This window comes from Tupaia chinensis, unplaced genomic scaffold (genome assembly GCF_000334495.1).
Source record: "Tupaia chinensis unplaced genomic scaffold, TupChi_1.0 Scaffold000494_1, whole genome shotgun sequence".
Lineage (NCBI taxonomy): Eukaryota > Metazoa > Chordata > Mammalia > Scandentia > Tupaiidae > Tupaia > Tupaia belangeri.
In genome coordinates, this window is record NW_006160006.1 from 2,547,839 (window position 1) to 2,573,888 (window position 26,050).

The window sequence follows — 26,050 nt, forward strand, 5'->3', positions numbered from 1 at the left end:
GGAAGAGAGAGAGAGAGAGAAGGAGGGAGGGAAAGAAAGCACCCCAACGGGCATTGTCGTTTCCCCCCCATTTCTCCATCCTTTTGAGATTTGGGGCACGCACACGCTCTCTCTCTCTCACACACACACGCATGCACACACACACACACACACACACACACACACACAGAGCATGTTTTTCAAACCACAGGGGTTGGGATTTGAACCTCAGTCAGCCATATGGGATCGGCTACCAATACATAGCACTTAGCCACTGTGCTATGGAGCCAGCCCCCAACTTGTCTATTTCAAAGAAGCATTTCTGTGACCTTAGCTGTTCCCTAGCCCTCGTGCTTCTTTTTGCACCTCCCCATTCCTCTCTGAGCACTAGCTCTCCTGCCGTCCTCTGCTTCCCAAGGCCCTCCTTCGTTGTCCCTCATTTTGCCCGTGTATTAGCGATTTAGTGCTAATAGCAGTTCATCTCCAAATAAGCTTGTTTTCCTTGTTTGTTCCTTTTTTTAGAATGATTTATTTATTTTGATTTATCATTGTTACTATTTTTAAATTTACTAAATGCACTCACCAGAAAGAGACAGAGAGAGAAAGAGAGAGAAAGTAAGAAAGCAAGCTGCCAGGTCCGGAACTTGAACCACAGTGGGCCATGTAGGAATCTAGCTTGTTCTCATTGGTTGTTTCTTTTCTTTTTAGAATTTTGAATTTTATTTTACTTATCACGATTCTTTTTTTAATTTGCTATACGTGCTCAACAAAGAGAGAGAGAGAGAGAGAGAGGGAGAGAGGGAGAGAGAGAGAGAAAGATAGCAAACCCCCAGGTCTAGGACGAATCCGGTCAGCCGGGTTGTAGGACTCCAGCGCCCCAACCACCATGCCACCTGCTAGACCTTTCCTTGGTTGTTTCTTCAGAATTTTTTAAAGGAAAGTATCAGAAAGAGTGACTTCCGATGTAGCCTCTGGTGGCGCTCAGTCAGCCCCTACACAAGTGCTACTCTGGAGAGGTTTCGGTTTTGTTTCGTTTTGCCTTGGTGCTCGCCCTTGCCAGAGAGAGAGAGACAGAGACAGTGAGTGAGAAAGTGAGAAATCACCCCCAGGGGATGCCCACCCCTCAGTCCCTTCTTTATTCTCCTCTCAGGATCTCCGGCGCTCATGCACACGTGGCCAGCATGAGTTTCAAGCCACGGGGTCAGGAACTCAGACCACAGCTGGCCACGTGGGGGTCCAGTGAGGTAACCACCACGCTATCAGCTGGCCCCAGATTTTTAAAGGTTCTTACTCGTTTTTGTTTTATTTTGTTTTGTTTTGTTCTTTTCCTGTCTACTGGGAACATACCCCCAAGCAGTTTCTTTAAGCTCTTGTTTCTAATCATCTGCTGTGAAAACCCCCCCTCCCTTATTTTTTTCTCTGTAGATTGAGGGAATTGTCAAATAGCGATATATTCACCTAACCTAAATGAAATGCATATTCATAGAAATAATGAGACCACGTATGCTGTAGCAGTGGCACTTTTTTTTTTTTAAGTTTAATTATTTCTTCCATAAACAAGAGGGAGAGCAAGAGAGAGAGAGAGACGGCCTCCCGACGGGGTCCTGGTGCTGCATCGTCCCAGCCTTCAGTCAGCCCCAGGCCAGGGCGTGTGCGTGCCCGGCCCACTCAGGCAGACGTCTGGCCTGAACCCTGACTCTTCCTGTGTAGGATCGCCTTGCCTTTTAACCACTGCGCCCCCCACCCCCCAACCACTGTAGCATTTTGACATTTAATAACTTAGAATCTGAAAGCACCAGACTGTCCTGGAACAAAGACACAGGACCTGGAGGTGACATAGCTGACACTTTTATGCTCTCTTCTGCCATATGATCGCCTAAGCATGAGCAAAGGCGTAGTACAAACAGCACAGCCGGTGACGGCAGAGGAGCTGGGTTTTAAAACTTTCCCAATATAAGTAAAACCAGCCTGGCATCCAGGTACGCGTGCACCTGTCTTCACCGGTTGATGTTAAACTTGCACGCATGCTAGCACCGTTCCGCTGCGGCCCTCTAACCCGCTGTGTGGTGTGCAGGGATATACTGTCAGTCACTGCACGTTTACCGTTTGTATCCCTCACTGTGAATTGATCGCTGCTGTTTATGACCTCCAGAGAGCTTGCAAACATCTTTGGCTCTAGCTAAAGAATAGCAAAACGGCTGAGCTCTGCCCACTCAGCCGGTGCTACTCATCCTCAAAAGGAAGTTGCGAGGGTGGCCACTGGGCCTGTGAAAGGGCCTGTCCGACACTGTCCTCCTGTGCAGTCTGAGACAGGCCCTGTTGAATCCCTGACCGCTCAGAGCCCACGTTCTTCTGTGCTTCTATTACATGAGCTCTTTAAGTAACTTTTTCCCTGAAATAAGTCTTAAGAGAATGAACTATCGAAATTTTTAAAAATTCCCATCTGCCCCTTATCTAGTCTTGAATTCACAAATGGCAAGTAGGCGCCTGAATTCTAGAGTGCGGGTACACAGCCGCCCGAAGCACGCCGCTGCCCCGTCGTGTTCCCCTTGGCCAGATTTTCTTACCTTTTCCTTCTCAGCCGCTGTGTTGAAATACGAAAACAACATCATGAACATCAGGCAGTTCAACTGCTCTCCACACCCCTACTGGCTTCCCAACTTCATGGATGTCTTCACGTGGTCTTTGCCTTTCGTCGGGGAGAAAGGTGAGAGAGCAAAAGCGTAGCTCGTCCTGTGACCTAGTGCATTGCTGCGTTTGCATGAGCGTTTCCGTGACACTTGGAAATGTTTTCCAGTTCCATTTGTCTTCTTCACTGGTTTTCTTATCCATGTAAATGAGCCGTTCCACTACGATCAAGATGTTCAAAACGCATAGCCACTGTCCCGTTCCCTCAGTGGTTTCAGCGCTACTGCGATGGATTGTCCTCAGAGTCGTATCTGTCACTATACAGCTGAGCTGTGCAGACACAGGCCTGCTGCACCAGGCTCGTTGGCTTGACTTCTTTGTAAAATGGGAAGACATTTTTCTCATGTGCTTACAGTGAGGAAAAGGTTCTGAGTGACACTCTAATAAAATTGAGCAACTATACAATAGAATCTCGAAGACAGCTGGCTTTTACTGGAGCGAGGGATCTACCCAAATCACATTTATTTATGAATTGCCAACAGGCACATGAGAGAGAGAGAGAGACAGAGGACCCCTTCCCGTCGACGTGCGGTCATGCTCCGTTTCTCCTTCCTGCTGGGATCTTGAGCTCACACGCACACATGCCCAGGGTGTTCCTGAGGCTGCCGAGGCCAGCGTCCCGTTGCAGTCAGCCATGTGGGTTCCCTAACCACAGAGCGCAAGCACTCCTTACAGACCGGCCTCCACCCATGGCCTCCTATACCCGGAAGTCCACCCTGAATGCTATTCTTAACGTCATAACGAATAATTTGTGTCTATGTTTGTTTCATATGTATGGTATGGTTAGATATCTACATTATTTTGGAGAAAGAGCAAAATTAATTTTGTAACTTTTGGATTTTGTCTTGTCACGTAGTCACAGAGATGCTGGTTAACATTCTCAACATTTGCTCGGATGATGAGCTGATTTCCGATGATGAAGCAGAAGGTAAACTTCTCATTTCAATTAGAAATTAAGGAGAAATTTGGTTCGACTTTTAGTTTATTTTGGGCAACTTTCTTTGTCTTACTAAAAAGGAATTATATTCATTATAGAAACATAAAATTTGAAAAATTCAGGAAAACATGAATAAGGAAAATAGTTACCTACACTCCTACTATGTCATGGATGTCTGCTGTTGCTGTATACTATGTGAGCTGTTTTTATCTTGGTGTATATATTTTCCTCTTTTTTTAAACAAAAATGGTGTCATGTAATAAATTGTATTTACTTTTTAAAGAATTATTTTATTAAATTTCATTTATTATTATTTTTTTTAATTTGACCAGAGAGAGAGAAAGTGAGAAATCAAACTACCAGATCTGGGACTCAAAACACCGCCAGCTGGGACCAGCAGTTGGCATAATGGCTATGTCGCTGGACTCCCATGTAGTTGACTGTGGTTCGAGTCCCGGACCCGGTGGCTTAAACTCATGCTGGCCGTGTGTGCGTGTGTGCCCAAGATCCCAAGAGGAGAATAGAGGAGAAGGGATTGTGGCATGGCCATCCCCCCCGGGAGTGATTTCTCGCTTTTTGTCTTCCTGGCGAGCACATGCACCCTATAGCAAAAATCTCTCAAAAAAAAAATTAAAATTAAAATTAAAAAATTAAAAAATAACCACCACCAGCCATGAGGGAGTCCAGCACTCCAACCGCCATGCCACCTGCCGGCCCCAACTACATTTGCTTGTTAAAAAAATATTTGCATCGTTTCTAATGGCTCCGTAGTTATCCATGTTGCTTGCTCTTTGTTTCTAACGAATCCCGTGCTGTGGGGTATTGGATTGTTTTTCCCAACTTTTCATTTTCCAAACCCCTATCATTTTGAAAATTCATATAGATAATCTGCACATTCGGTCAACGACCTGTGTTTATCACACCTGTGTTTATCACATGTCCGATGTATCCCAAGCACTTTCGGTCTTGTTCTCAATAGCCTTCCACTCTAAGGTAGGGAAGACAGATAATGAATACATATAAATCAACTAGTGATACGAGCTATGGGAGAAAGTAAAGCAATACTAGAGGTTCAAGATTATTTCCATGGATACATTTCTAGAAACTGAATATTGGTATTGATTAGTACTTCAACTTTTAAATCTGAAGCAGGTAGCCTTAGAAAGGCTATACCAGCTTACATTCTGTGCATGTGTGGTACCTAGCTCACATAATTCACCGTCCTCTCTCTAGTGATGTTTGTTTAATTTTTTCTTAAACATTTGTTTATTTATCTATGTGTTTATTGTCATTTTCAAACTGCCAGGTCAGGACTTGAACTGTGGTTGGTCATGTGAGAATCCAGTGCTTTAACCACCATACCACCCACTGGCCCTCTAATACTATTTATTTATATTTGCTATAGTCTTGTGTTTTTATCATTCTTTTTTTTCGGTTTTTGCTGTAGGGCACATGCACTTGCTGGAGAGGGACAGAAAAGAAAAGTAAGCAATTCTACCTCCCAGAAAGAATGGTCATGCCATAGTTTCTTCTCCTCCAGACTCCTCTCAGGGTACTGGGCACACATGCATGTGTACCGAGTGTGATTTTTAAGCTGCCAGGTCCAGGACTCGAACCTCATAGCCAACCATGTGGGATCCAGCCTCTTTAACCTCCACACCATCTGCTGGTCCAAGTGTTTCTTAAATTTTAGTTGCTATTTTTTATGATGACTAGTGAATATTTCTTTTTGTGTTCATTGGCCACGTTTCTCTTTTGTGACTTATTAATTCATGTTGTTTTATCAGTTTTCTACCGGGGTATGTGCATTTTTTTTCTTCTTCTTCTTGACTTGTGAGTAATCTTTATTTGGTAACATTTTCTTGTATACGAAGCAAAATATTTTTTTTCCTAGTGTTTTATGAGAGATTTTATTTTAAATATTGGTTCTAATTTGTCTGAGAGTGTAGGAAATTCTGGAAAGGTGGTGGTCACTTGAGCCCAAACCCCTCACTGTCTTTCTGGTAAGGTGATTTACTCAGCTGTTGGAATAAACTGTCTCTGCAGTGAGGAATGCCTTGCTCACTTGGGGAACTGCGAGGAAATTCCCGCACATGCTGTGCTTCAGGTTCCCCAAGTGAGCAGACGGACATAGCTCATGAGAGCTGGGGCACTGGACCTTTGTGCTGTTGAAAAGCCACATGTAACATTTGATTCCCCCAAAAACATACTGCTAGAAATGGTGGGCAACCACAGCCGTGGGCCTAATCTACACTCCACATCACAAAGTCTGACTTTGTGTTGTGACTCTTCTCTGCTTCTTGGGAGCACGTCCATTACCACTTGTGGCACTTTGTATGGGTCTTGTGTTATTCACACACATATATATACACACACACACACATATATACGTACACACACATCTCTATGAGAGCCGTGGGAGAGCGCTGGTCTCCATGGTACATGATTGGCTGGAGAGGTGAACTGCTCACGTGGAGATGGTTAGCATCATGCAGTAGGAGATAGCTACAAGCTGAGGTGGTACAGTATGCACTACAGTTCATTTTATGCGGTTAGGATTGAAAACTGCATTTTTACATTTGTTTATAGTTCTCTAAGCTGCCAAGTTTTTTTAGATTAGTGCATATCCTTCCCAAATTGTCCATTGCATATATTGGAAAAAATCTGCATATATGTGGACCCATGCAATTCAGATCCATGGTGTTCAAGGTCAGCTGCATCTTTACGAGATAAGAGGGCAATACAAGGAACTAGATTTTCTGGAGGAAATAAAACAGCCCAGTAACAAATTGAACGAAAGAAAAAGTTTAAGTTAAGGGAAGATGAAATACATAAGAAATAGGTCTATTAAAATTTACATTCTGGGACTAGCAGTTGGCGTAATGGCTATGTTACTGGACTCTCATGTAGTCAACTGTGGTTCAAGTCCCGGACCTGGCGGCTTGAACTCACACCAGGCATGTGTGTGTGCATGCCCAAGATCCCAAGAGGAGAATAGAGGAGAGGGATTATGACGTGGCCATCTCCCCTGGGGGAGTGATTTCTCACTTCCTGTCTCTGTCTTTCTGTGTCTTTCTGGCAAGCACATGTGCCCCATAGCAAAAAAAGAAAAAGTTAAGAGCGTGTGTTCATCAAAAGATTCTCTTGGTCCAACTGGTGGTATGGTGGTTAAGGCACCTGGTTTCCACATGTTCAACTATGGTTGAAGTCCTGGACCCAGCAGCTTGAAAAACATGCTGGGTGCCTGTGCACATGTGATAAAATCCCAAGAGAAGAATGGAGGAAGAGGAATTGTGGGGTGGTCATCCTACCTGTTGGGGGATGTGCTTTCTCACCAACCCCCGAGCTCTCTCCAGAGAGCACACGAGCCCTAGAGCAAAATTTTAAAAGTACATTCTGTTCAGCATGTGAGAAGACAAGCTATACGATGGGAGAGGGTATCGCAGCACAACCGAAAGGCCTATTTGCAGAAGATATAAAGGACCATATATCAATAAGATGAGATTTGTACAAGAACTTCGCAAACGAGGGTTGCCAAATGGCCAGAAAAAACATGCAGATATTTAATTACATTGATAATCATGAGGATGCATAAAAATTGAAACCACAGTGGAATGATACTACATACCTACCAAACTGACTAAAATGAAAAGATGAATAGTACCAGGCCAGCATTTGTACCCATAGGAATGCTCACACCTTGAAGCAGAAATTGGAACAGTGATCTACTTCGTAGATAATACCAAACTGTTTTCTAAATTTGAACATAGACATACCCGGTAACTGAGCAGTCTAATCCTAGGAATATGCTTAACAGAAATATATCCATTTTTGCAGCAAAGAGAGATATACAGGAATACTCACAGTAATCTAATTTGTAATAAAATATTATTATCACCCCAAATGACCATTGACAGAAAAAAGGATAAGTTGCATCATATTCATATAGTGGGATAATATATGATAATGAAAATGAGCCACAGCAATGGGGAAGACGTGATGAATCTCACAGACATAATTTTAAGCAAAGGAAGCCAGATCAAAAAAAGTACACACTTATTTGTTCCAGTTACATGCAATTATAAAGCCATGAAAATGGTAGTGCTTATGAATGATGCATACTTTTATGGCAAAACTATAAAGAACAGCAAAAAAGTGATTTCAGGGACCAGCAGATGGTGTGATTATGTCACTCCCACATAGTTGACCATGTTCGAGTCTTGGACCTGGTGGCTTGAAACTCATGCCGGGTGCATGTGCGTGCATGCCCAAGATCCCAAGAGGATGGAGGAGAAGGGATTGTGGCGTGGCCATCCTCTCGGTGTGTGTGTGTGTGTGTGTGTGTGATTCCTCGCTTTCTGTCTCTATGTCTCTTTCTGTCTCTCTGGCGAGCACATGTGCCCTATAGCAAAAATCTCTCTTTAAAAAAAATGTTATTTCAGTAAATGTCAAGAGAATGATTTCTTTGGAGAGAAGAGAGACTATGTAATACGTATTAGGATAGGCCCAAGGGTGGCTTCTGGGATGCTGGCAGTGTTCTACTTACTGACCTGAGTGGTGGGTATATGGACATTTGCTTTTTAATAGATCATTGAATTTTACATTTGTTCTGTATACGTTTCTGTATGTTTCTTATACTTCACAATAAAATGTTTTTAAAATGGGGAGGTTTTGGTAGGAATTTGTGGAAGCTGGAAACAAGGCATTAGTAGTATTGACTTAGCCAATTCAGGAAGGCTGAACTCCAGCTCGGTAACAGGGGATGCCGAGTTCAGGCACAGAATCCTGCCAGTGCGAAGGAACTGTGAAGTACAGGCAGGGCAGGAGCAGGAGCTGTTTGAAAGGCAGTTAAGGTGGTAGCCAGAGGGTTTCTGGACTGGGGACCTGTTGGGGGGTGTGAATTAAGTGGCCATATACATACTTCCCTAACAAAGGTCAGCTCTGTGGTTTACCCTCAGTGTAAAACCCAGTCAGCCACCACCCACCAGCTCTGAAAGCTTTGGAGCCCCTCAGTCCTGATCTTAAGTAACGCTGAGGATTATCACCAGACACCTGAGGAAAGTGTCTAAGAGACAAACAACAAAATAGCAAACAGTGGGACCAGCAGATGGCATAATGTTTATGTCACCAGACTCCCACTTAGTTGACCGCGGCTCCAGTCCCAGACCCGGCAGCTTGCAACTCATGCAGGGCGTGTGTGGATGTGTGCCAAAAATCCAGGAGGAGAATGGGGGAGAAGGGATTGCAGCATGGCCATCCCCCCCCCCCGGGGGGGTTAATTTTTTTCTTGCTTTCTGTCTCCCTGTCTTTCTTGTGAGCACATGCACCCTATGGCAAAAATCTCTAAAAAAAAAAAAAAAAAAAGCAAAAAGCAACTTGAATGAATTAATTCTGAAGAACATTTAAAACTTAGAAAAGGAAGATCTATAGTACCCCTAAAGGATAATGTATTGAATCCATTATACAAACGCATAATGTTCAGGCCAGCTTAGGGTAGTTAGGGTGACTGGATCCCACAGGGCTGGCTGTGTAGGTCAAGTTCCAGACCTGGCAGCTTGAAGGTCACTCCTGGCAGCTCGAAGGTCACATGTGCATATGTGCCCAAGATCCCGAAAGGAGACTGGAGGGAGGACTGCAGCATGGCCATCCTCCCAGGAGGTGATTTCTCACGTCTCTCTCTCCGTCTCTCCAGTGAGTGCATGCGCCTTATAACAAAAACTAAAAAACAAACAAACCCACAAAAAAACTCACAATGTTCTTAGTAAGAGATTTGTAAAGTGTCTGTTCTGCACGTCGTTTTTCGTTTGTTTCTGGCATCATTTGTGGGACAAAGGATATCTTTTTCATTGCTTAATGTTATTTTCATCATATGTGGAGGTAGAAAATGTTGTGTACTAATAGACGTGGATTCATGTAAAACTATAAATGTTTAAGAAATGAAAGAGAAATCTAACGTTCTGGCCTGATACCAAGGATGTCCCTTACGAGCCAGTAACGGTGGCAGCCTGCTTCTCTCATTGCATTTCACTTTGATTTTTTTCTCTCTGTCATGCAAACTTAAATTTTTCTTCTCATATCTCTATCTTCATCTCCTTCTTTCTTGGTGTCTCTTCTCCCTGAAGACCACTACATTTCAAGCTATCAGAAAGGTATCCGACTAAAATGTGCTAAGAGCTTAATACTTGCTGTCTGTCCCACCGCAATCTACTGGTAGTTGTAGTTTCAGACAGGCTGTCCCTCCACCCTTTCCATTTTGGTGTGTCCGTTTTCCCCGGCCCTGCTGCATGATCCAGCAGGGTTTTGAGAGCCGGACGGGGGGAGAGAGGCTGTGTTTCTTCTGACTTTTGAATGCCATCACCTGGTGCATGCCTGGCCCTTGACTTCCCACGTGTGGGCTACTTCCTGAATCTTTGGTGAGAAAAAGCCGTGAAGCTTTACGTAAACTTCGTGATGCTGCTTTTTAAAGCACTTCAGCCACCCTCGTCATTCGTACTGCGCCATTGTGGACAGTACTGGGGGAGTAACTCAGCCGTGTGCTCAAGTGAGGTCGTAGCACGTGAGCAGCCCTCACCAGGTCAGGAGAGCTAGCTGGGCCCACGTGTCCTGGAGGAGTCCGCTGCTCGTACATCACTTGCCGTGTGGCAGGCCAGACCCTGCATCCTAAGGTGGCCACAGCATTCTCAAAAGAGAGCTCAGCTGTAGCACTTTGTGAGGTTCGTGTGTGCGTGTGTGCGCGCGCACGTGTGTGTGTCTCATCCCTCACCACGTTCTATGTTCAGAACCACAGATGAGCCCCTGCCTCTCACAGATCCACCCCATCTGTCTTCTTTTGTGGCCCCTCCATCCTTTGCCTCATTGTTTTTTCCTTCTTTCTTTCTTTCTTTTTTTTTTTTTATTCTCTTGCACCTTAGGACTTCTTGGGATTTTTGTTTGTTTAAACACAGTTAGGCTTTGATTTCTTCTTTTTTTAAATGCAATAGTTTCTTTAACTTAAGTAAGAAATACACTGTATCCCGCGTTTTTAAAAGCCACCCTGTTACCGTGCTTCTGTACTCACCCGTACTTTGTATTCTCTAAGGAGGCTCTTCGATCCGTAAGGAGGTCATCAAGAATAAAATCAGAGCCATTGGGAAGATGGCCCGGGTCTTTTCGATTCTTCGGTAAGGACAAGTCCGTCACAGTGCGGGAAAGGCAGAGTAAGTTAGAAGCTGGTTGCACCACGGCTCTTTTAGAATGGCGATTTGGTGTTAGAACTGCATCTTCAGGTGAGGGTAGATGGACTCAGGCCTGCGTGTTAAAGTGACAGTGCTCTGCCAGACACTCACTTGGCTCCAGCTTAGATGCAGTGAACGCAAATGCTGCAGGGCTTTGTGGGCTTTGGAGCCAGAGCGCCTGCGACCAGATGCAGCTCCACCACATCTGGCTGTGTGGGCCGAGGAATCCCTGCTTCATTTTCCTTGTCTGTGAGGCAGAGAGGTGAAGAGGCCCACGAGGTTGTTGGGTGGATTGAATGGGGTGATACTGGGTTGTGGGAAAGTCATGACACGTTTTTCTGTTTTGTTTTATTTTGTTTTGTTTTTCTGCAAAAATGGGTCATGACTTTTCCAATGGCCCAATATATGAGAAACGTTAGAACTGAGCCTGGCTGTTATGTGCCTTTAATTGGAAAACAAGAACTGGCCAAGTGTTTACAACTGGAGTATTTCCAGAAAACACTTCTTTCTTTGAGTCAGTCCTTTTCTTTGGGTGGAAAGAGGAGAAACTGTCCTCCCTTTGAGTATCTCTGGGTTGCTGGGTTGGGCACCCTGGTATTAACCCAGGGCTGTGGTCTTCCTTTGCAGGGAGGAGAGTGAGAGTGTGCTGACCCTCAAGGGCCTGACCCCTACAGGCACACTCCCTCTGGGGGTCCTCTCAGGGGGAAAGCAGACCATCCAGACGGGTGAGTACGAGGACGCTCCTTTCGTGGAAGGTGTGCACTTGTGACCTAGCAGGCGATGCCGAGTTAGGGACCGGGCGTTCTTTTGGAGCTACTAGAGCAGTTGCATGTCTGTCTGGAGGAAAGATGAATCTTGACCCTTACTTCCCTGCATACACAAAAACGAATTAAAAATGAATTATAACGTAAATGGAAAAGGCGAAACAATAGAACTCCTTGAAGAAAGTAAGATAGTAGCACACTTAGTGGGACACAAACAGTACTAACATTAAAAGAAAGAATCAGTAAATTGAATCTCATTAAACTTAAGACCTTCTTTTCATGAAAATACATGATTAAGGGGAAAAACGCAAGCTGCAGACTGGGAGACTTATAATGCATATGCCTGACAAAGGACTTGTTTTCAGAATTTATAAAGAACTATAAATCTTGGGCCAGCCAGTGGTGTGGTGGTTAAGGCAACTGGATCCCACAGGGCTAACTGCAGTTCGAGTCCCAGACCTGGCAGCTTAAGAAACATGCTGGGCATGTGTGCATGTTTGCCTATGTGCCTGAAATCCGAAGAGGAGAATGGAGGAGAGAGGGCTTCCGAGTGGCCATCCCCATGGGGCTCCTTTCTCACTTCCCCTGTGCTTCTCTCTCAGTGTGTCTGTCTCTCTCTGCCAAATACATGCACTCTGTAGCAATTTTTTTTAAAGAAGAAAAGAGAAAAAGAGAACTATAAATATTTTTTAAAAGCAAAAATCTTAAAAAGGATTGAAAGATTTTAACTGGGACTTGACAAAAGAAGTTATCGAAATGGTCAATAAGCATATGAAAAGATGCTTAATAAGGTTAAAGTAGTTCATCTGGGAAGGGGATGTTAAAAGCACCGTGCGATAACACTGCGTACTCACTAGAGCAGCTAAAATCAAAGCCCAAGGGTACCAAGTCTTGATGTGTTGTGCAGAGGTACGACTAGATCCATTGCTGAGGGGTGGGCTTGTAAGCTGGGTCAGTCACGCTGGCGACTCTGGGGCAGAAGAGCTAAAGCTGCGTCTACCCATAACCCAGTACTTTCACACTGATGCGTAGCCAGTAGAAACGAAGGGGTGTGCCCACCAAAAGGTGCACAGAAATGTTCCCTGCAGCTTAATGCCTAGTAGTCTCAAGCTGGAAACAACCCAAATGCCCGTCAGTAGCAGAACAGATAACTAAATTGTATTGCTGAGACAAGGGAATATACCCAGTAATAAAAGAATAACATATTACAGACAAATGCAACAACGTGGTCGAAGCTCACAGAGGTTACAATAAACTAAAAAGCTAGACACAAAAGAGCACATATGGTGTTTAAGAACAGGCAGACCAGACTAGCAGGTGGCAGGGTGGTTAAGGTGCTGAACTCCCATGTGGCTGATCACAGTTCAAGTCCCGGACCTGGTGGCTTGCTTTCTCACTTTCTCTCTCTCTCTCATGAGTGCACATGCTCTATAGCAAATTAAATAATAATAATTAATAAAAATTTAAAAAAATAAATAGGCAGACCAGGGTCAGCCAGTGGTGTGGTAGTTAAAGCAGCTTTCCGATCACAGTTCGAGTCCCAGACTGGTGGCTTAAGAAACACATTGGGCGCAAGTGTATGCACAGTAGAATGGAGGAGAAGCGTTTGTGAATGAGTTACAGTGAAGTAAAATCATGTACATAGGGGCCAGCAGGTGGTGTGGTGGTTGAGGGCGCTGGACTCCCACATGGCCAACCACAGTTCGAGTCCCAGACCTGATAGCTTGCTTTCTCACTTTCCCTTTCTCTCTCTTGCTCTCTCTCCCACTTTCTGTCTCCAGCAAGTGCACCTTAAAATTAAATTAAATAAAAATAATTTTTAAAATGTACGTGGAAATTGCAGCTCAAAGGAAAACAAAGTAAAGCCTGCCGTCAGCCACAAATTTGACTCCCTCCTTTCCAGTAGGCAAAACGAAGAGGAAAGCCGAGAATAGAGCAGAGCTCACAGAGACCACACAGTTTAAATCGGCTATAAACTGTACCACACCGGAACTGAAACCTTCATGGCACCCTCAAGAAAGAGAGCCATTTCCATAGGATGGGTGACAATATTTGGAGGCCATATGTCTCCTAAGCGACTCATATCAGAAAATGTTAGGAACTCTGGGGACCAGCAGTTAGTGTAATGGCTATGTCGCTGGACTCCCACGTAGTCGACCGCGGTTCGTGACCCGGACCCGGTGGCTTAAAACTCATGCCGGGCACGTGTGCGTGCGTGCCCAAGATCCCGAGAGGAGAATGGAGGAGAAGGGATTGCGGCGTGACCATCCCCCCTGGGGGGGGTGATTTCTCGCTTTCTGTCTCTTTGTCTCTCTGTCTGTCTGTCTGGCGAGTGCACGTGCCCTACAGCGAAAACCTCTCCCAAAAAGAAAGAAAGAAAGAAAGAAAGAGAGAAAGAAAGAAAATATTCGGAACTCTTACAACCGGATAATGGAAACACAACCTAAATAAAAAACCAGCAAAGAATCTGAATGAACGGTTTTCTAGTGGCCCATGAAGCGATGGTTACCTCGCTGGACATTTGAGAAACCCAGACCACACCGTGAGGGGACACCATCTTCACCCCCAGGAGGGTGGCCACGAAAGGAAGACAGCCAATGGGAGTACTGACGAGAATGTGGAGGAGCCGGGCCGCACCTGCTGCTGCCGGGAATGGGAAGTGGCGCCGCTCCTCTGGAGACTCTGCCAGTTTCCAAACCGTCCAACGAGGCACCCTGGAGCCTAGCTCTGTACCCGGGAGAGGGAAAGGAGTCCACCCAGACACACGCAGGTGTCCACGGAGGCATCCTTCATAGTAGCCGAAAACGAAACCACCCAACTCCACCAGCTGGATAGACCAGAGTGCAGTGTAGACCTGGGACACCATGGAGCCTTAGAAGGGAATGAAGTGTGGGTACAAAGTCAGCATGAGCCAATCGAACTCATCATGCTGAGGAAAGAAGCCCGTCACCCCAGACCACGTAATACAGTATCCCGTGTACATGGAATACCCACAGACTGGGGGGGTGGGGGGGCTGGGAAGTGGCTGCTGAGGCATGTGGGTTCTTTCTGGGAGGAGGAAATGCCAGACACAGCTGTGCCGATGACTACTTACGCTCCCTTCGACCTGCACACACTGAACAATTGGGTTTTACCGTGGATGACGAAAGATGCTAAAAAGAAAAACACACTTTATTGACTGCTGCTTCTAAGCCCTCAGTGCAGGCCTGTCGTAATACCCAGCGCAGGAAGAAACGGGCTGGAAACGTGTCCAGGGCGCAGGGGTTTCCCAGAGCAGCTCCGCTGTCATGACAGCGCCCCGCTCTCCTGCTTCTGGGCAGCTGCACCCATGCTGTCCTGCTGGGTGGCACTGCAGCGTCCCTGGAAGTCCCTGCCCTTGAGGAGATTAGACAGGGTGTGGCCTTGCTTTGTGATGCGTCCCTGCAGGCCGAGCCCAGCGCCTGCTTTCCCACTGCGTTAGGGAGGCCCCTTTGCGCCTCCGCGGCTCTGAGGCTGGATGGGAGGAGCTGCCGGGGTTCTGTTCAGAGGCTCCTTCCTCTACAGCCTGTACCTTTTCATGTACTAGAAACTTCACAGTCCGAGAAAGAAGACAGAAGGAAGTTTACTTTGGCACAGCTTTTCGGGTGCTTCCCTCTTCCTCACTGAGGGCCAGGGGGGCTGGCTCGGCCGTCAGCCTGCTCTCTCACACCTGAAATAAGTTCTTGGGACGAGCCCCCGAGCTAGCGGTCAAAGGAGTGGGTCCCACGTGGTCAACCTCAGTGTGAATCCTGGCCCCAGCGGCTTGAAAAGCACTCCAGATGCCTGTGCGTGCCCAAAGTCCCTGCGGGAAGGAGAGCTGGAGGAGGAGGGGCTGCGGTACAGCCACGCCCCCCAGGGGTGCTTTCTCCCTCTCCCTCTCTCCCTGTCTCTCTCTCTGGCAAGTGCATGTGCTCTCTGACAATTAAGGATAAATAAATAAAAATGGGGCCTGCAGGCGGCCTGGTGGTTAAAGCGCTGGACTTCCACAAGGCTGACCGTTGTTTGAGTCCTGAACCCTGCAGCTTGAAAATCACACTGGGTACCTGTGCATGCAGGGCCGAAGTCTCCAGCGGACAATGGAGAAGGGAGTGGGGTGTGGCCATCCCCCCCAAGAGAGATTTCTCACTTCACCTCTCTGTCCGTTTCTCTCTAGCAAGCACACATGCCCTGTGCCAAAAAAAAAACAAAAAACAAAAAACAAAAAACAAAAAACAAAAAACAAAAAAAAACTTAAGTAAATCACCTATAGCAGCTATTTAATGCCATCTGAACTAGCAGAAACTGAAGACGAGTGTGATGGTAAGTTACTTGATTCAGCATGTTGTTTCGATGTGTGGACATCAAGTGCAAACCAGCAATTGGCTATTTAAAATGAAGTGATGTTCCCATGACACCTGCGATGGTAAAAATACAAATTCGGGCCAGCAGGTGGTGTGGTGGTTCAGGTGCTGGATTCCCACAGTTCGAGTCCCAGACCTGGTGGCTTGAAAATCACAATAAGCATATGTGTGTGCACGCCCAAAATCCCGAGAGGGGGACGGGGGAGAAGGGACTGTGGAGTGGCCATCCCCCCTGCGGGGTGATTTCTCATTTTCCCTCTCTTTGTCTCTCACCGGCAAGCACACACCTATGGCAAAAACCTAAAAACTAAATGACCCATTCTGACCCAACCACAGTCGGCGTGCTGAACACTGCTGCTCGCTAGGCCAAAGCCACATGGGAGGTCCAGCTGGCTTTCGGCTCACCCTGAAATACTGAGGCCAGGGGTGTATGCTTGTCGTCCCAGGCCCTGGGGCGGGGATTGCTGAGGCAAGCGGATTGCAGCAAGGCAGCCCTGTCTAACATGCACTCCCCACACACCCCATGCCTGCACACACACAGAAAATCCGAGCAGCTCTCTCCACTGGTTGCACTCCCTCCCTGCCCCGTCCCACCTGTGGAGTTTCTGCAGTAATCCTGTTGCTTCTCTAACTAGCCGATTGGTTCGATTGGTTCCGTGCGGGTGGAGCAGGCGACAGGTGGGCCCTGGGGTGTCTGGCTGGCCGCCACGCTGCTGACGTTCTGTCTCTCTTCGTTTTGCATGCCACCGCGCCTGCCCTCACAGCCACAGTAGAAGCGGTAGAGGCCCAGGAAGGTATGGCCACAGTACTCGTAGCTGTGATCACGTGTCTGTCACTAGTGCTGACCAGCTTTCAGATCTTTTATCGTTGCATCACCAGAACTGATGGTGGGAAGAGCATCGCTGGTTCGAGGCCAGTGCCCAGTGCACGCGCTGCTCGTGCCCGCAATCCGGTCGATCTCGGTGACCTCCACAGCCCGAGTCCTTTCTGGGCTCTGCCAGTTTTCTGCGAGGGCTGAAGCCTAAGCAACTGGTTTAACCCTAACCCTTGCCCTAAGCAAAAGAGCCTATGTGATTATCCGAGATGCAGAGGGGCCAGCTCCCTGCTTACGGACGGAAGGGCACCGAGAGCAGAGGCGCAGCAGGCTGGCCTGTAGCCTGGCTCGTTTTTGGAGGTTGCCCCAAGGCAGTCGAGCTAAACTACCTTGGTTTCTGTGGAAGCATATTCTGAGTAACACCAGCTATGACTGGGGTGGAGACCACCGCGTCCTACGTCCCATTACTGCATTAGGTACGGTGTTTGAGTGGAATTTAACCTCTCCTTGGTGAACAGAGGACGCGCTCTGGAAACCATTTTGATGAAGTAAAGATCAATTCCTGGTTGTGCAACATAAAAATCTGTCCTGAACCGAAAGATTCGTTCTTGCGTAACTTTTTGTAGTCTCCGCGGTCACTGCTCTCTGCTCACTGCAGCTGCTCCGTCTGTCGCCTGCCCTGCCATTCAGTGTCGCCTTTTCTTCCTGGCATTCTGCACGCTTCGGTCCCTGAGAATCCTTTCCCCAGTGTACAGGTCCTCGGTGGATGGGCGTTAAGAACGTGCCAGCTTCCCGCCGGGTTTCTCCTCGAGCTTTTACGGAAACTCCTTTCCCCGCTTGAGTTACCCTCGGGCCTGAAGGAAGCGGTAACTTCAGAAAGGCAGGCTCGGTCCAGTGCTGCTGTTGCCCTCGCCAGAACGTGCCTGCTCGCTGCCGCATTTCTCAGGAGCTGGCCGTGTGCTAAGGGCCGGGTTAGGCAAGCGGCTTTGCTAACCGAGCACTCCCCACCCCCTCTCCTGTTTTTCTGTAGCCATCCGAGGGTTTTCACATCAGCACAAGATCCGGAGTTTTGAAGAAGCCCGAGGTCTGGACCGAATTAATGAGCGAATGCCACCCCGAAAGGACAGCACACACCTTGTGGGGCCAGTGAAGCCGGGAACCCCTGTCAGCCCCCACGCCGTGCCCAGGAACAGCCCCGGGAAGAAAGCCCCGTGATGGCTCAGAGTCGCGCCACACCACGGTGGGCCCAGAACTTACGAACGTTTATTTATTTATTATTGGAAACTGAGACAAAACAGCCAAACCTGGAGGTGCATTCCCAGTGCAGTCTGCATTTGTTCTGTAAGAAGGTGACTGTTTTCTAAGTTCTTCTAGTTTATGTCCAATATATATAAGAAAGGCATATCTGTTTTGTTTTTCCCTCTCCCCCTACTTTTTAAGAACCAATCTGGTTGTCAATACATTTGTGAAGTCTTATGCTACAAAGGGGATCTTCCCCAATAAAAGGGCCTTGGAAACCTCAGGTCTGGGTTCCTGACTTGAACTAGTCAGCCTTTATTCACCTTTTTGAAGGTAGTATCTTTCATTTCAGAGAGAGAACTTTTCCGGACCAGCAGATGGCGGAACATTTACATTGTTAGACTCCCATGTAGTCAACTGTGGTTGGAGTCCCCAACCCAGGGCTTAAAGCTCACTCGAGACTCCTGTGTGTGTGTGCCCAAGATCCCAAGAGGAGAATGGAGGAGAAGGGGTGTGGCATAGCCATCTCCCCTGAGGGACTGGCTTTCTGGCTGTCTCTATATATCGGGCACATGTGCCCTATAGCAAAAATCTCTCTCTGGGGCTGGCAGATGGTGTGGTGGTTAAGAGCACTGGACTCCCATGTGGCCAACTGCAGTTCGAGTCCCATACCTGGTAGCTTGCTTTCTCATTTTTTTCTCTCTCTAGCACTCTGTCCCTCTCTGGTCAAATTTAAATAAATAGATAACATTAAATAAAACAATTCTAAACAAACAAACAAACAAAAACAAACAAACAAAAACCTCTGTCTTAAAAAAAAAAAAGAGTAATAACTTCTCAAACACACTAGGGTTCTTTTTCTTTCTGCTGGGTGCCAGTGAAAAACCTCTAAGGTTTTGGTGGCTGAAACTGCTCTTCATTTAATGAAAAACTTGATTAAAGTAGAACTTCTAGGTAAATCACCCATCCCCAGTGATTCTAAGGAAAGGCCAAGGGGAGCATTTTCTATTAAAACCTACTTTCTTCTGGACCCTCAATTCCTTTTAATGTGTTTCAGGAAAGCAAAATTTAAAAATAAGGGGATTTGTTTTACAGTTACCCGAGGGTCTCTGTGCGCTGGGTAAAACTGTGAGAGAAGGAAGAGAAAGTCTAGAGCAGCCGCCTGAGTGCCGCTCCTTCATACGCAAAGGGTCCATCCGAGACAGCTTAGCTCCCCCGTCCCTCAATCTGAGACTTACACGTGCGCCTGCCTTTGCAAACCTTAGCCATGAAAATCAGTTCACGTGACAGAGCGTGGAGCTGGGCATCCCTTGTTGGCCTGCTCCTTTTCAGTAAGACTGTCATGCACGCGCAGCCAGGTAGAAAGCACTCTTAAGAGCCTCTGTCAGCAGCAGCAAAACATTGTTGCAAATCCTTATAAGCAGAAATAATACTTCACTATTTTTTTAATATTTAATTTATTATTATCATTTTCATTTTTTTTAAGAATTATTTTATTTAGCTTTATTTATTTATTTATTTTTAATTTCACCAGAGGGGAACAGAGAGAGAGAGAAAGTGAGAAACCAAGCCACCAGGTCCGGGACTTGAACCATGATTGGCCACATGGGAGTCCAGCATCCTTAACCACCACACCACCTGCCAGCCTCCATCATTTTCAGTTTGACCGGAGAGACACAGAGAGAGAGAGAGAAGTGAGAAAGCAAGCCACCAGGTCTGGGACTTGAACCACGGTCAGCCATGTGGGAGTCCAGCATCTTAACCACCACGCCACCTGCTGGCCCCAATATTTCACTACTAAAGAGGAATGTCTTCATGTCCTTTTATCTATATTCTCATTGCGTTTTTAAGTTCTAACATGAACAGCTGCAATTTACTGAAATAAGTTTTTCCCAACAGCAAAGATTTGCTTTCACCTTATAACTTAGAGATGATTTCCTGCCAGTGCCCAGAATAAAAAAAGAAAGACCCTTATTGCATGCATCGGCAGAACATTACTTAATGTCATGGGGCAAAGGTGGGAATTCTTTTTTTTTTTTAGGAATATTTTAATGTATTTTTATTATTTAATTTCTATGGGGCATATGCTCTCACCAGAGAGAGAGAGAGAGACAGAGAGGGAAAGTGAGAAAGCAAGCCACCTGGTCTGGTACTTGAACCGCAGTCAGCCATGTGGGAGTCCAGCGCCTTAACCACCATGCTACCTGCTGGTCCCAGGCTGGGGTTTCTTAAATCTGGAAAACTTTGGGGCCTGTCTGCCTTGGCGGACGCTGCACCTCAGATCCTTTTCTGTGCAGCTGGCTTTATAACACACAGTTTGAGGGCTGGCCTAGGTGCAGGTCCTGACCCCAGCAGCCTGGAGAACACGCTGGGCACGTGTGCCCCAAATCTTGACAGGATAAACGGAAGAGAAGGGACTGCAGCATGCCATACCCTGGGGGGTGCTTTCGTGTTTCCTCTGTCTCTGAATATGCACCCTCCAGCAAATACAGTCAAAATCAAAACAAAACACCCCGTGTGAGCAGCTGTAAGATAGCGCCTGCCGAGCCTCTGTGAGGTCCCGATGCTTGCTGTCCTCCTCAGCCTCTGGGACCAGCAGTTAGCATAATGGCTATGTCGCTGGATTCCCACGTAGGCAGCCGTGGTTCGATTCCTGGACCGGGTGGCTTAGACTCACGCTAGGCGCGTGTGCGTGCGTGCCCAAGGTCCCGAGAGGAGAATGGAGGAGAAGGGATTGCGGCGTGACCATCCCCCCTGGAGGGTGATTTCTCTCTTTCTGTCTCTATGTCTCTCTCTGTCTGTCGAGCGCACACGCCCTATAGCAAAAACCTCTCCAAAAAAAGAAAAGAAAGAAAGGAAGAAATCTGCTCTCTCGACCCCCTTATTTTATGTCACTGTTGTAGATGATCTCCAGAATTTTCAACTGTACCAAACCTATAAATATAAAATTCAAGCTATTGAAAAGGTTTTTTTAAAGAATTATTTTATTGACATTATTTATTTATTCATTTTAATTTGATCAGAGAGACAAAAAGAGAGAGAGACAAAGTGAGAAAGCAAGCCACCAGGTCTGGGACTCGAACCGCAGTTGACCTGGTGGGAGTCCAGTGCCCCCAACCACCACGCCACCTGCCGGCCCCGAGAAACAAGTTTCTCCTGACCAAATCTGGGTGACCAATCAGCTAAACTGATTTCTGAGGAGATTACCCCAATGGACTGACCCACAGTTTGTCGTTGCATTAATTACCGGCTTTTCTCTCTGACCTTCATATGAAAATTATTTCTGAACCTGCGAAGGCTTACTGAGGTGAGCCTAGAACCCCCAACAGCGATTCTAGTCGTTATGGTAACGGTGGAACCCAAGGTTCTTCCAAAGCGTTATGTGGTGCCCCTGGCCATGGCAGGAAGGATGCGTAGGGAAGGCGGGTGACCGCAGAGCCTCGGTCGTGGGTATGACACTCCCATTTCCTGAGTCCTGGCGGGCTCGGGGTCCGTCATGCCTGGCACCCGGCCCACATCTTTTCCAACATCTGCTAAGGGGACAAAGGGCAGCCGGGGAAGGCCAACTGAAGAGGGTCTGGGTTCTGTGGAGGACAGTTCCGAAGCACCGTATTGCCACGTGGCTGCGACCCGGCGCTGGCTCTGGCTTGTAGGAACGCGGCGAGGGACGAGCAGGGAGTCACAGGACAGATCCACTCTTACCTGGAGAGCTCAGAGGACACGTTCACAAAAGGGCTTTGTGCCATTGACAGGGTGTGGAGGAGGGAGCCTGCATTACCCTGGGACCTGGGGACTCGGACCTGCCCTGCCTCTGTCTAGCCGGCCGGAGTGAGTGGGGTCAGTGTTAGCGCCCGCATCTATGCAGTCACAAAGGTAAAGATGACACTGCAGGCATATTCCCTCCCGGGAGGCCTTGGCCTCAGGCCCTGGCAACCTTGGTGAGACTTGCTAAATAACACCTTTGTCTGAGACGGGTTATGCACCTTCCCTCCTCCACACCCTCATGCAAGTCTAGGCGGCTTAAGATCAAGAAGCGAGGCCATGGACCGTCCCTCCGAGCAGCTCTGAAGTAGGGCCTGCGCTGTCATCCTGTAAGTGCCTGCCCGGCCCTCCACTCCCCCACGGGCCGTCCCACACCTTTCCCACAGGTTCTAGTGAAAGGCACATACCTGCCGTGGACTTTGATTCGAGGCAGCAAGCTGCGTTTCTACCTGTCGCCAAACTGCTCCAAGGTTCCCCGCCGCCTCACTCCTGCAGCCTGGAGTCTCTATTCCTGATAGGCCCGTCAGCAGAGGGTTTCCAAGAAGGGATCCCGTTCTGCTCCCGAGGGGGTGAGGTCGTCAGGCACAGGAGGCTGGCTAGCGTTGGCATTACAGGTTATTGACTTGTGCTTAGAGATCACGTGCTTTTTTCTTGTTTTCAATTACATTAAAGAAAACAGTGGAGGGACCAGCAGTTAACATAATGGCTATGTCGCTGGACTCCCACGTAGTCGACCACGGTTCGTGTCCCAGACCCGGTGGCTTAAAACTCACGCTGGGCACGTGTGTGTGTGTGTGCCCAAGATCCTGAGAGGAGAATGGAGGAGAAGGGATTGCGGCGTGACCATCTGCCCTGAAGGGGTGATTTCTCGCTTTCTGTCTCTCTGTCTCTCTCTGTCTGATGAGCTCACGCGCCCTAAAAAAAAGAAAATGTATAAAGAGAACAGTGGAAATGTCACTTAGCAGCTGAATCGAGTAAGCCTTTCGTGGATGAGAAATTAGTTTGTTAGAACTTGAACTGTAAATTGGAAGCCATCTTTTAGATACCAGAGAGAAGAAACACTCTTAAAAATCTACTGGTGACTTTTCCCCACCCGCGTCTGTGTTTCCTGTCCCTCCTGGTGGGCACTGCTGTTCGGCTGTCACCGTTTAATAATTCCAGCAGGCCAAGGAAGATCTGGCTTCTAACAGCAGCTCAGGGCTCTGCGAATGCCAGAGCCCCTCTCAGGGACTCTCACAAAGATCGGGCTTTTCTCCGTCTCTCTGCCTTTGGTTTTAGGGTGACTTTAGTGGCTTCATGGTGTTTTCTGATCTTCCCCACTCAGGACCCACTGCCTTGCCCCGGCCACCTGCCCAGCATCGTGCCCACCACTAACTCTGCTCCCAGTTCCCTCTGCGACTTCCCCAGTAGAGGCCGCTACCCCCAGAATACGCGCAGTCTAATGAAAGGTAGAAGCAATTTCTGTCATAATCACTCCGACCGATCCTGGTGAGACGCCGGTGAGCTCCAGCTCAGGAGGAGCCGACTGTGGAGTTGGGTTGCTGCGAGCAGGAGGGGCCGGCCTGGCCTCTGGCTCCTGCAGTGTAGCTGTGTCCTGAGGAGCTGTGGGCCAGGTGCACAGCAGAGACCGCCCCCGCCAGTGGGAGTGGGGAGGAAGCGGGGAGGGCGCCCGCAGGCCATGGTGCAGCACGGAAAAGGTGACCGCAGGACCTCTGGGCCCAATGTGGCGGTTCCGGCAATGTGGCCGCATGGGGCCATGGTGCCCTTCTCAGGCTGGAAAACGAGCCCCGATGTCTCATTCCAAGTAAGCCAAGTGTGCACTTCGGGTTCCTTGTTACCCCAGTGGTGTCCTGAGTTAGCAATGCCTTCATACCTTAGCTAAACCTTCAGTAAAATAAGACAGGACTTGCCCTTCTCAGTTATGAGGGTGCGTGCACCCACCAGAGAGACAAGAAGGACAGGGAGAAGGCACCCCACGGTGGGGCATGGTCACATTCAACCCTTTCCCCTCCCGTTTTTTTTCTTTTTTAAGAGGTTTTTGCCTTAGAATTCATGCACTTGCTGGAAAAAGAGACACAGACAGTAAGAGGGAAACTGAGAAATCACCTCCTGGGGGGATGGCCATGCTACAATCCCTTCTCCATCCTCCTCCCGGGATCTTGGGCACACACACACACATGCGCCTGGTGTGATTTTCAAGCTGCTGGGTCCAGGACTTGAACCATGGCCGGCCATGTGGGAGTCCAGCAACATAACCACTACACTATCTGTTAGGCCGTCCTCCCGTTTTTTCTACCTTGTCAGGATTTGGGGCATACAGAAACTTGTGCCTGGTGTGTTTTTCAAGCTACTGGGTCCAGGACTTGAACTGTTTGGTCAGCCATGTGCGATGCAGCTGTCTTAACTACCAGGTCATGGAGCTGGCCCGTTGGAAGTTTTTTGAAAGCCTGGAAAGGAAGGACTCAAGTCCAACTCATACTGGCCTCCCCGTCCCCGGGCCCACCCTGCTTCGCTGCCTGCTGTCTGCAACTGTGTGGGCTCTGTTCTTCTGTTGTAAATCACCATGTTCAGGTTTTAGGGAGAAAATCGACTTAACTTTGGTAACAATGGATTGCTAATTCAGCGGCAGATTACGTGGTCTTGTAGTGGTCATGTGGCTGAGGCAAAGGTTCATCCAGCATCCAAGGAGGTGGGAAGACGAGGTTATTGCTCGAGGAGGCTGGAGGCCAGCAGGGCAGCCCTCTCACCTTTCTTGTCTCGGCTTACCTGAGCCGGGGAAGAGGTCGGTGCGGACCCGGTTCCCCGGTTCCTGGTTCTGTGCCCGTGGCCAAGTGGAGTTGGCGTGGCCTCCCCTCAGAGATCACCACTTACTTAGCCTGCCCTTCCCACAGCTCCGTTCTGGAAAGCTGGCCGCCGCTGGCTCTCGTCCCCTTTTCTGAGAACAGAGAGGTTCGTCCCACTCAGTCCTCAGACACCCGCTGCACGCCGTGCCTGTCGGCTCAGCCGAGACAAGGAGAGAGCTGCGGTCATGGCAGTGCAGAGGCTTCCCTGAGGCCGGGCCGGGTCAGTGGCGAAAGCCTGAGTTCCCGCGCAGCCCTCGGGGCGGGCATGGAGGCGCTGGGCTCCGAGCCTCTGGAGAGATGCCCGTTCCATCACGGGCGTGCTGTGGGCAGATGTGTGCAAGGAGGGCCTGAAAGCCTTGGCCTCCAGTCCCCAAGTTCCACATCACCAGCCTGGCTGCCAGGCCCAGCGCAGCACAGACCACCTGTCCTGGACCGCTCTTACCTCACAGAGAACCTTCACTTCCCAGTGCCTTCACTTCCCAGTGACGATGCTAGAAGTTCGACTGCAGGTGGTCCAGGCCATGCCGTTGCCACGGGGCCCAGGAAGCCCTGGCGCGGCTCTCTCCTCTCCATGCTCCTGTTCCCATGGCGAGCGCATGGCAAGGGCCATCGGTAGAACCTGGCTATAGCATGGGCAGGAGCTGGAATCGGGAGAGGAGCCCAGGGAGGAAGCGGTAGGTTCACTCCACGCCGCCTTGTCCGCGGTGCCTCGCTTCCAGCTCCCTGCTGTTGTCACTGTGCTCTCCTCTAGAAAAGTCACACTGCTGGAAGGGACAGCGTGTCCTTGGTCATTCTCTGACCTGCTTGCTCAGTTCCCCTGGCAGGAAGACACCACCCTCCTAAGAGCACAAATAACAAGTCTCCTGAGAGCTTGAAGAATGTCCAGAGGTCATCCCTGGGGATGAGAAGAGAGGGTAGCAGATACCCCTGGGCTTAGCCAGAGCTGGGGCCACCGGGCTGTCAGGGTGGGCCGCGGTGTGACTCCCAGCACCACACCAGACTCTCCTTAGGAAGTGAGGATCTGGCTTTTGGCTTCTGGGATCCCTGGCTTCCTGTTTCCCGCTTGGGAAATAAAACTGAGCTCTGCCTGCCGACCCAGCCAGCCTTTCCTGGTAGGACAGAGAGCTGCATGAGGCTCTTAACGTCATCCCTCTCCTGGCCGCAGGCTGGCTCTCCCGTGGCCTGCCTCCCACCTCCTCCCCCTCCGTGTGAAGAGCCACAGCGTTTGCTGGTCCTCACTCCTGATCCAATCCGCCCTGGGGGTGTGGGTGTGGACGGGATGCTGTTGGGCAGTAGCCAGAGAACAAAAGGTGGCAGCCCGGGTGGGGGTTCTGGGCCCGGATCGGATCGGATAGCTGGGCAAACAGCCGTTATGTAAGCGTGTTTACCGTGGCCTGGCGGCTGGGCGGCTCTGGGAAGGCAGTGCAGCCACCAGACGGACAGAAGGTGGTG

The 26,050-nt window shown here is 48.6% G+C and overlaps 2 protein-coding genes across 4 annotated transcripts in view; both read left to right on the top strand.

The window, feature by feature from the left end:
• PPP3CC (protein phosphatase 3 catalytic subunit gamma) overlaps window positions 1-18,276 on the top strand; it is a gene marked incomplete at its 5' end in the record, with an annotated part of 38,043 nt that extends 19,767 nt beyond the window's left edge. Inside the window, 6 exon segments of one of the 3 annotated variants that reach the window (XM_014590883.1) lie at window positions 2,561-2,686; window positions 3,524-3,595; window positions 10,683-10,764; window positions 11,446-11,543; window positions 16,705-16,734; window positions 17,785-18,276. In XM_014590883.1, the coding sequence (XP_014446369.1) occupies window positions 2,561-2,686; window positions 3,524-3,595; window positions 10,683-10,764; window positions 11,446-11,543; window positions 16,705-16,734; window positions 17,785-17,969 (593 nt within the window). 3 annotated transcript variants of the gene reach the window in all.
• A 3,617-nt stretch (window positions 18,277-21,893) lies between these two features.
• Window positions 21,894-26,050, top strand: part of SORBS3 (sorbin and SH3 domain containing 3) — a 30,912-nt gene continuing 26,755 nt past the window's right edge. Inside the window, exon 1 of the mRNA XM_014590877.2 lies at window positions 21,894-22,084. The gene's annotated coding sequence lies outside the window, so the exon portion shown is untranslated. The remainder of the gene's footprint in view (window positions 22,085-26,050) is intronic.